At 45.3% G+C, this 11,211-nt stretch overlaps 1 protein-coding gene across 1 annotated transcript in view; it reads right to left on the bottom strand.

Moving 5' to 3' along the window:
• Nucleotides 1-11,211, bottom strand: part of STARD9 (StAR related lipid transfer domain containing 9) — a 165,620-nt gene that overhangs the window by 31,076 nt on the left and 123,333 nt on the right. The window contains 3 exon segments of the mRNA XM_015420039.1: nt 2,920-3,330; nt 3,332-3,404; nt 5,092-5,282. Coding sequence (XP_015275525.1) covers nt 2,920-3,330; nt 3,332-3,404; nt 5,092-5,282 — 675 coding nt within the window.

The following is an 11,211-nucleotide window of genomic DNA, read 5'->3' as shown; positions in this document are numbered from 1 at the left end:
CCAGGCCATCAAAGGGCATATCTTCGACTAACGAGCGAGTGTCGAAAGGGAGAGAAGTGGATCTCAGCCATGAATGTCGTCTAAGTGCCACCGCTGAAGCCATAGTCTTCGAGGAGGCTTCCAATATGTGTTTGGTCGTGGTTAACTGCTGTTTAGCGACCACCATGCCTTCTTTCTGCAGCAGCTTGGCGGCATACAATTTGTCTTCAGGCAAATGCACCAGGAGATCGGACATCTGTTCCCACAGGGTATACTGGTACCGATTCATACATGCGAGATAGTTTGATGCCTTCACAGCCAACGCTCCCGTTGAATAAAAACGGTGGCCAAAGGCATCTAACTTTTTACCTTCCCTGTCAGCAGGAGCTGAATGTGACTTTTTTGACTTGGACGACGAGGTGACGACTAATGAGTTAGGTTGTGGGTGGGAAAGTAGAAATTCTGCCTCAGGTTGCTGTATGCGATACATATGGTCTAATTTCTTAGTAGAGACAGGGGCGGACGACGGTTTTTGCCAAGGGGTTTTTGCGGCTTGTAGCAAGACGGATGACATGGGGAGTTCGACGACTGAGGACGTGTCCAGTTGGACGATATCATATAAAGAATCCGTAGATTGAGGATCCTTCTGGACAATTGACAGTCCCAACGCATGGGCCATTCGTTTCATGAGGTCGGTGTATGTAGACAAGTTATCCGACGGGGATATTGGGAGATTTTGAAACACGTCGGTATTGGGAGACGAGTTATCCGGCGACGTTGGGGCCTCGGAAGGCTCGGTATTGGAATCAGACTCAGAGGGCTCTGAAGAGTCAGGTTCATCTGCCGGGGCAGGTTGATGAGGGGTTGGTGCAGGCGGCTGGATTGGTGCAGCCGGTGTGCGCTCCAGATGTGTTCTAGGAGTAGGGAGAGGTTGGACGGAAGATGTTCCTGACGGTGGAACATTGTCCAGCTGGGGAGGATGAGAGACCATAGCGGATGGTCTAGATCGCCTTGGAGAACGAGACCTGTGGGAAGATCGACAGGAGTATCTGTCCCAGTCAGTGTAACCCTCGGGGTTGAGCCAAGGCATAGGAGGATGGTAAGGACCATACAGGTAAGGGAATTGCCTCTCATCCCAAGACATCGGAGGTGGCATATACGACCTCGGGGAACGACTCCTCGACCTCGGACGTCGTGGGGAGAAAGTTGAAGGAAGAGCATACGTGCCTCTCCTACAATCAAAGGCGTCGATATCGACAGGCAATAAACAGGGAGGCAGACGCTCCGCACTGGATCTTGAGCGTCGATGCTGACGGCCGTCGGTGTCGGGCGGCTCTGAGACGATCGAAGCCAACGAGCTCGTTGGACCAGGGGAAAACTCCACACCCATCTGGTGACTTACGAGATCGGTTTGGTCGACATCGGACAAGGCTGTCTCCACCGGATAGTCTGGAGAAACCAGCACAAGTACCGTAGCCTGAGACACGACCTGGTTCACCGGTATCGAGTCATTCGGTGTCGAACCAGTCGGTATTGAAGTAGTCGACGGTGGCGGGAGAGCAGGGACTGCTGGCACAGAGCCCAAGTCCTTCTTAGCATGCTTCGCAGCCTTAACCACCATGTGCGTCTCTACCGCAGGCTTGGACTTCTTTGCCTTCTTAGCAGGGGTAGACGCTGTGGAAGGAACGTTTGGTACCTTAGATTTCGATCTGTCGGTATCGGAAATGGATTTGGCCTTTGACATCGATTGTTTCGGCGCCGATGTGTCGGTAGCGGAGGACATGGCCATAGACGAAGCGACGGGCGGATCCGCCATAGGTTGGAGAGCTTTTTCCATGAGGAAAACCTTTAAGCGTGCTGCTCTATTTTTCCTGGTTTGATTTGAAAATTGAGCACAATGTTCGCAGGAGTCGGGATTGTGGGTTTCACCCAGGCAGAAGATACAGTACTTGTGACCGTCCGGAGGAGCCCATTTACTACCGCAGCTGCGGCAGCGATTAAAAAATCCCCACTTCTTCGATTTTTTAGTCTTTCTCTCCATGGACTAAGAGGCGTTGAAGAGTCTTAGCGGTAAGGAGAGTTGGGGGGGGGGGCAATGGCCCAAAGGCCTGAGGTAATTTTACCTCAGACGACGAAAAACAAAAGTTCTCCTTTAAAAAACAACAACAACAACAAGAAGAAGAAGAAAGGAAACTAAACTAAAACTGAGAGAAAAAAGAAGAGCCAATCGCTAAAAAGCGACCAAAACCAGCGATCCGACCAGACCTCTCGAAGAAAGGGTCTGCTCAGCGCGGCGGTAAGGAAAGAACTGGTGGGATGTCCGTGCCCATCCTTCTGGACATGCGCAGTGGGCCTCCTGCGCATGCCCGGAGGGGCTGGGCGCGAAAATCCTTTAAAAGAGCTTGCTACAGTACCAGCAGATCCAGCGCAGGTGCACTAGATCCCATTGGTGTGAAGCACAGAGACCACGAAGAAGATCAATTAATTTCAAGATTTTTCCTGTGAAAACGTAATGATTACACTCATAATTGGTTCAAAGCTGTACCAATGCATACCTGTTACTAGGACTATCAAAAGACTAAAGAAATTTTATTTAATCAGTAATCTTTCCTTTATTCAATTAATTAAATGAATATAACTAAATCTGTATATTACCAAAAGCTCAGTATTAGTGTCTTTTCAGCCTAGCAAACAAAGCAGGTGAAAAGCTATATCTCATTGCTAGAAGCAAAGGCAAACGCAAACTTTTTATTCTCTATTACAGCAGCACATATGAATTTGCTTGGAGAACTGTACTTTAGTAACTAAAGTTTTAGCTGATCAATTTACCGATTAAGGATTGTAGCTTGTACCCTCTGTAGCATATTCCCTAATTAACTGTAAGTATGAAAAATGTACTTGGTCAAACCAGATTACAAGGAAATATCAAACAGCATTCACCAGTGACTGGGAACATGTGGTAGATGAACATTTAAAAAGGAATTCTTTCTGCGCTGCAAGGAGCTTCCATCTGATGAATGGCCTGGCCTTGGATACTTGCAGTCCCAAGAAGTTACTATGGTATCTTGATACAGAGGATGGGGATGTTTCACATTATCTTCACTGATCCAGCAACTAGCTTCTAAGCGTTCCAGGTTTTTCTTGGCCTCAAGTAATTTTTGCTTCTTCACAATCCTCTCTAAGTATAGTTTGACCTCCTTCCGCCTTAAATTTCTTTCTGCTTCCTTTAAGGAGTATTTCTGCAAAAGTTCTAGTTGTACCAATTTCTTCTTGTTTTGCTGTATCAGAGAAGGGCAGATGTTTGGTTCCAATGTATTCTGGACTCCCGCTTCTGCATATGATTTTACTTCTGTCTGCACAGCCAGATTCATGCTGCTGCTGCTGCACTGACAGTCGTTTCTCTTCATGAATAAGCCACTGCTGGTCTAGGAACCAAGAAAATAAAGCAAGAAAATGAATGTCTTATCAAGCTTATAAGGTTTCTAATTTATTAATAATACAGGGTATTAAGGAAGGTATTAGGGATTCTTTGGAACAATACATTTCCCAGTTTCCTTGGTGCCTTGACCTTCAAAATGCCAGGGAGGTGGAGAAGGGTACTAGAGAGAGGGAGCTGGGAGGACTCCTCTGCAACCATCAGAGGCTCCAGCAGCTACTCTGTGAGTCTGGAGCCTTTCCCTCAAACCTCCTCCCCTATAGCCCCCAGAATATACCCTAGGTTTTCACCATTGACTTCAATGGCCCATAGGATATAATGGGGTCGAATTGCCGCCGACATTCGGCGGCAATTCGGTGGCAAGCCGATTCAGATCAGAGAATCTGAATCGGCCTGCAGCAGCCTGGGCCATTTTCAGGGGTACATTCGGTTCAGACGAACCGAATGCACATCCCTAACCATCACTGCAAGTCACTGGGAGGAGCAAAAAGAGATCGCCCCTCCCTCTCTCCACATCACCACCTCTGCACAGCAGCAGCAGCCAATGGGGGCTCACAGGAACAAGTGATTTAGAAAAAGGAAAGGTATTTCCCAAGAGATCTCCGTGCTGTTTGTAAAGTGCTGGGTTCTTTCCAATCTGAGCATGGGGAGGTTTGTTCATTTCTATTTGAACCATATGGAATGCCCTATAGATATCTTTTACTCAGATGTTCGTCACAACCAAAATGTTGCAGGCGAACTGGAAGAATTCTGTTAATCAGAGAAGCACTAGTAAGCCTGAACCAAAAGAAACCATTTTTCATAAACAATTTCAGCTCACTCTTACATGTGTATCCCCCCCAATTAGCTTCAATTATCCTTTGTGATAGCTTCTGTTCCTCTGTATGGGACCACCCATGTGACTAACTGAGGAAACATTGACCTAACTTGCCTTCATTCTCATTTGCCCTATCTAGTCAAATTTATTGTTCTTATTTGTGATTATGTAGCCAAATCTAATTATGGAGCACTGTGGCATCAGTCTGTTCACTACAGAATGCCTTTTTGGCTGGAAAAACAACTAAGAAGAAAGAACTATCCCTCTGCAAATGGCACCAAAGCAGCTGCAGCTGTGCACACCAGTTACTAGGACTATCAAAAGACAAAAGAAATTTTATTTAATCAATAATCTTCCCCTTAGTCAATTAATTAAATGAACGTGACTAAATCTGTATATTACCAAAAGCTCAGTATTAGTGCCTTTTCAGCCTAGTCAACTAAGCAGGTAAAAAGCTATAGCTCATTGCTAGAAGCAGTTGCTTGCTTTGTTAACTCTCCCCCATCAGTTCTAATACCTGAACTTCAAAGTATTGGAGAAAGTAGAGATTCCACCCCAAAGATATAGATGCTTTTCATTTGAATATTGAAATTGGACAATATTTGATTCAGTCCTAATTATCAATTCTGTGGATTTTTCCTAATTTAAAGACAAGAAAAATGTCAGATAACTGGTTCAAGATGATCTAAAGTGCATCATGAAACATCCTTTGAAGAGACTGATAAAAAACAAAAGCAAACAACCGCTTACATATTAACCTCATTTTAAGAATAAAGAGACATAGAGAAAATTGCACCAGTAATGCAAAGTGTAAAAAACAGACTGGAAACTAGTAAGGAACAACAGGAAAACTACTCACTTTCTCTGGTCTGCTGATTGATTACTGCCTGATCATGTTCTAGTTCTTGTTCAGCTTTAATTTTTCCATCCAAAATCTGCTGCTGTAATTCTTCAACATATAGCAGCTGCTTTTGAAGTTTCTTGCTGTGGTGAACCTCCTTGTTTTTCTCTTTCAGCTCGCATTCTTCATGGATGGCAACTACTTGTTTACTGTTGGATAATTTGATAAAGTCTTTAAACCAGGAAAGCAGCATAATAATTAAACATAAATTATTTGAATAAATTAGGCATATAAATTATATGAAATGAAAATATCTAGTCTCTGGACAATGAAAAATTCAGCTACTAATGAAGGATAGCAAAGACACTGAGGCTCAAAAGAGTGGTGTGCGTGTGTTATGTGTGTGTGATGTCATAGTAAGCTCAGAATTCTCAGAAAAGCTGGGGCCTGGACTCACTGCAGGGGTGGTGGAGAGGGTGAGGGCAGCCATGGATGCTCTTGTCAGGGTGGAGGAGGCTGGCCGGCAAGGAGCACAGGAATCTGGGCCCACCCAGCTCAGCGCTGGACCTATCATGGGGAGTCAGGAATGGCTGGTGGGGTGGGGGCACCAAGGTGGCTACTTAGGGCTCTGCTCCCCCCCAGCTCCCCATCTTTCCGGTGTCGGGCTTAACATTAGCCTCCTCATGGTAACAGACTGATCTTTTATTGCCAACTTATAACTGATTAAACTATGCAATGTACGGTTAACTCCATTAACTACTTACTCATTGTAACCAAACTACAAAGTTCTTCCTTGTTATATTTTCATTTATGCCACTGATTACCTGTTAATGCTTGTTGCCCATGCACTGCTTCCTTTAATGATTTCAACAAAAATCTAGAGAGGCATGATGTCAAGGAAAACACAGAAGTGATGTAATGCAGTTGCACTGACAGCACCTCCTGTGTCCCTGCCCCCAAACCCCCAATGATTGCAAATCACTGCTGGCAACCCTAGATATATGGTAGAGGTCATTCTTACCAGCTAAAATTATTAGTGGAGAAGTCAGAAGATAAAATAAGCAGGTGGGCAGAAACTATATCAATGCTGAAGTAGGAGCTTGAAAAAGAGAGACCAAGATCTAAGGAGTGTATTATTGGTACTCAAAGAGGCTTACCAAGGTACTTCGTATACAATGGAAAGTAAAAGTTCTACAGATGTTGTGTTTAGTAAGAGGGGCTGGACTTTAGGAGAATGGGAGAGGTTATGGTAAAAGAATACAGTAAGGACAATGAGCAGAATTTAAATAGGCAGACACAAGATGGCTTGTATGGAAATATAGTCTTATAATGCAAGGGGATCATGTGGAATTAAAACTATGGTTTACTGAATTCATACTAGTCAAACTATTAAGAATAGCCTCCATATTTATTTATTTATTTATTTATTTATTTCATTTATACCCCGCCCTCCCCGCGCACGGGCTCAGGGCGGCTTACATAGGCACAACCGTGCAATAAAATACAACAGGATTAAAACAATTATGGCACCCAAGGTGCGATAAAACTACACAGATTAACCACTTAAAACCAAAATTCATATTTTACAGGATACATCGGCGATTAAAATACTCACTCATTATTGTATATCACAGTGAGATCAGAAGAAAGGGGGGAATGCCATGGGCCACGATGTTCCGGGTGGCTAATCAGCCCACCCTGGCGGAACTGCTCTGCAGTGCACGATGGTGGTAATAGTGGCGGCGGCTCCTACTCAAAAAGCCTGGCAGAAGAGCTCCGTCTTGCAGGCCCTGTGGAACTGTAAAAGGTCCCGCAGGGCCCTGATTTCCTCCAGGAGCTCATTCCACCAGGTAGGAGCCGCCACCGAAAAGGACCTGGCCCTTGTGGCAGCAAGCCTGGCCTCTTTATTCATTCTAAGTAACCATTACCCGGTGACAGATATGATTTACAAAGACAATGATAACTGACATTCAAACTCCCCCCCAAGATTCAAAGAAACTCACTCTAGTAACCATTAGGACTCATTTCACATGATTAACATGTATATGCAGTAAAGAAAAAAATATCAAATAATGTATCACATGGAAGATACTGTTTCCAGGGTGAGATCTTGATCGCCAAAATACAAAAAAGAGCAATGGAAAAGGGCAGGGGTAGCCATTAGGGAGGGCTGGTTTGTGACCCACTCAGAAGCTTCACAACCCACTAGTTGGAAAACGCTGATACAAAGCCTACATCCCTGACACAGATCTTGTTAACACAGACTAGCCTTAAGGTTGTGGTCCCAGTACCAAGGGGAGGTGAGGGGGCAATGAAGGCGAGGGATCTCTTCCAAAGCAATACCCCAATAAGACACACTTACAACTCAGCTTTTTGGAATAAAATTGGTCACAACTTTATCGGTTACAGCTATAAGAAGCCCTGTCACAGCATGGGGCAACCAGATCCTGGCATCGACTAACCCGCCTGCCAGTCGATGAAATTCATTCTACCCCAGCCTGCCCACTGGGGTAGGGGGAACCATGAGTTTACAGGATGCTGGATTCCACCAGGATGACTGCCACTATGTGGGCTCCCCTGGCAGCCCCTGAGCTGGTCATGCCCCCTTGAAAACCCTAACCCCAAGATCCCTTAAAGGGATCCCCATACGCAGAGAAATGGGCATGTAGGCCAATTTTCCCACAAATGGATCTGACCCTATGCTGATACCGCCATAAAAGCCAGGCATCCCCACCTGGCTCCCGCCAAAGCTCCTACAGCTGTATCCAAACCCGCAAGCCATACCTATCCCCATGCAGCCATATGTCCATCTCCCATTGAGACAGATGAACGTGGCCAGGTGAGCTCCCAGGCAGTGCAGCACTTTAAATCTCCCCCCAGTGGATCCCCCCACAACTCCCTCCCACAGCCCAATCCCAGCCCATCATAGGACTTGCCCTGAAAAGGGGCCAGATCTGAATTTTATACCCTTGCCACCATCCAGCCACTCAACTGACCACATGGCCTGGCCCTTGTCATCAGACGCAGCCAGCTGGCCATGGCCAATGTTGTCTTCACTGGCTCTCCCCACCCCCACAGGATCGTAAACAGGACCCACGGTGAGTTGGGGGCCTGGCTTATAAAACCATTCAACACTGTCATGCCATCTCAGAGTAAAATACTGTCCAACCATCCAATAGAAATTAAAATGTCACACTGGTCCTTTCTGCATTTGCCTGCTACTCCAGATTTTCTCAGTGTTTGAGTCGAGGCAATTTAAGTCCAGCATCTAAATACCCTGGGGAAACAGCAGGCTGAAACCAGGCTGAAAGGAGGTGATGTAATGCAGAATGGGGGGGGGGAGGAATAAAAAGAAGGTTGAACTTGATTTTTGTGCAGAATGGAAAAAATCCTGGATTAAAAAGGTTAAATTAGATTTTACTGCAAAATTGCTTGGAGGACATCAGGGTGAACATGGATTAAAAAGAGAGTGCAGAAAGGACCACTGTGACATTATCCTGGTTCAAATCAGTTTCTGTCCCAATTCTTTAGTAAGTCCAGCGGGATAATTGCTTTTCAGACAACGAATAAATGTATATACATAACATACATAGAATGCTTTGGGTACTTCAGATGGTGCTGGTTTTTATGTGGAGCCTACTTATAAAAATTATATTCACACTTCTTCACTATATTAAAATAGCATTTAATTTTTTTTTAAGTCTTGCTAGATTGCAAAACTGCAATACAGAGATAAATCGCACCACCTTAAAAAAGCAGGGGAAAGGTAAGAAAAATGGGTAAGAATTAAAAGGCCACACCTTCAGAAGTGCTACAGACTAAAGACGGGCACGAGCTGGCTCATGACCCAAAGTCCAAGCCAGACTTGGGCTGGTTCAGGGCTTGGGAACCAATGTTCAGGGAAGACTTTACCGGACTTTGGCTGGTTTGGTTCTGCTGTTCAGGACTTCGGCCTCTCTCCACAGACTCAGCTGTCTCGGGCTCCCTCGTGCAGCCCATTTAAAGGGGCTGTGTGAGGGAGGCTGAGACAGCTGGGCCAGCAGAAAGGAGGGGGTGAAATGGTCCCTGGGAGGCATTTCAGACCCATATTTAACCCTCTGGTTTTGCTCCCCCCCTCCAAAGTGATGTGGATCAAAACCCAAGGGGTCCACAGCTCAGCTGTTAGGTTTAAATGGCTGCCAGCCATTTAATCCTTTGGTTTTGCTCCCTGCTGTTTCGAAGGGGGGAGCAAAACCAGAGGGTTAAATGAAGCCCCTTCCCAGGCAATCCCCCCCCACTCCTGCCACCATGGCCGGGAGAAAGTGGGAAGCCCCTTCCCAAGTGATTCCCCCCCTTTCTCCTGGCTGCAGCAAGAAACAGCCAGGAGAAAGGGGGAACAGAACTTGCTGGACCTGTTTGGTCCATGTGAGGCTGGTTTGGGGTTCGGTCCATGGGCCTCTATGGACCCCAAACCAAACTGAACCGCCTTTTTTAGGTCTGTGCCCATCCCTACTACAGACATTTCAAGCTGTAACCTGCTGTGATTCAGAAGAGCACCCGCCATAAAATTTGGACAAAAAGTGTTTTTTTTAAAGGCTCAACCCCTTAATAAAAACACATTTGAACACATTTCTGTTCAAACTTAAAATCATACTGCAAAGTCTCTCAGCTTCTGTCAGCTCATTCTCATTGAGTCAGGTCTCAAGATTACATGTCCTGTATCAGATGAAAGAGTATAATGTTCTCAGAATACTAATGACATCTGACTCCAAATTTCTGCAATCTTGTACAGTGAAGCTTATATATGCTTTGAAGAGAACAAAGTCAAGACTGACCTTCATTCAACACTCCAAAGAAGATTCCTGATAGACAAATGGACACCCATCACTGAAACCTATTTTTTATTTAGTTCGATATTTACACCCTATTTTCTCCCCACTGGGGACCCAAAGCAGCTTACAGTATCATTCCCCCCTCCTCCATTTTATCCTCACAACAATGAGGTAGGTTATGCTGAGAGACACTGACCAGCTCAAGGTCAGCCAGTGAGCTTCCATGGCAGAGTGGGAATTTGAATCTGGTCTCCCAAGCCCTAGTCTGGCACCTTATCCACAACAAACAACACTGGCTCTAAATGTAGGACTTTTAAGAATAAAGGTAACCTAGCCACTCAAGAGCAGGTCTTCAAAGCAAGAAGGTCAGCGAATGAAGCGAAAATAAAAGAGATCTGGGATCAGATCGGCAATGAACCGGAGGAAAAACCGAGCGAATAAGCGCTAAAAGTGAGTTACACCCCCCCACCCAAGCGGCGTCGGGAGGGATCCCAGACGCAAACAAATTGAACTGTGTCGTAAAAAAGAAGGGGGGGAGGTGAAAAGACAAAGCGCTCAAGCGTGTCAAAGTCTTAGCTATAACTGCGGAAAAGTTTGCATTTGTTAAAAGGAGAGTGAAAGAGGTTCCTCTTAGTGTAAACAAAGCGAAAATGGCCGGCACTCGAGGAAGAGGATCGAAAGTTACACGAGGGGGTCAGAGTCCGAGAGTTGACGAAGGAGATGTCTTCTCCACATTAACTGAGCTGCTCCACCCTATAAACGAAAGGCTCGATGGTCTTAACCAATTAATGGCTGCTTCAAACCAAAATATGGCAAAACAACAACAGCAAATTGCGGAGCTGATGAAAAAAACAATCCAAACCGATGAAAAAATTAAAGAAACGGCACACGATGCTAAAAAGACAAAGAAGAAGGTTGGCTTATTAGAACAAAGACAAGATCTTCACGATAGAAGACTGTTGAACCTACAAATGGAGAAATCTAACAAGATCCTAAGGTTCCAAGGGGTGGCGGAATCAGCAGGAGAAAACTTGAAAGAACTGGCAACTAACCTAATCGCATCGGCGCTTGGCAGTTCACCAACAGAAGCGGCGGCAGAGATCGAGGCGACTTATCGTGCTTACTCTAAATATACTAAGCAAAACAACATGCCGGGCGAACTGGTAGTCAAGTTTCTCCGAAGACAAACACGAGATGATATTCTTAAAGCGACAGCGGCCAAACCCTTGCAACTGGGAGCAGTTAACATCAGGGTCCTAAAGGACACACCGTTTGAGGTTCGACAGAAGAGAAAAGCTTATAAAGAACTTATTTCAACGCTTCAAAT

Source organism: Gekko japonicus, unplaced genomic scaffold (genome assembly GCF_001447785.1).
Source record: "Gekko japonicus isolate JY-2015 unplaced genomic scaffold, Gekko_japonicus_V1.1 scaffold27, whole genome shotgun sequence".
In the NCBI taxonomy this organism is placed as follows: Eukaryota; Metazoa; Chordata; class Lepidosauria; order Squamata; family Gekkonidae; genus Gekko; species Gekko japonicus.
Note: the sequence above shows the minus strand (reverse complement) of the source record. Positions and strands in the feature narration are given on the sequence as shown.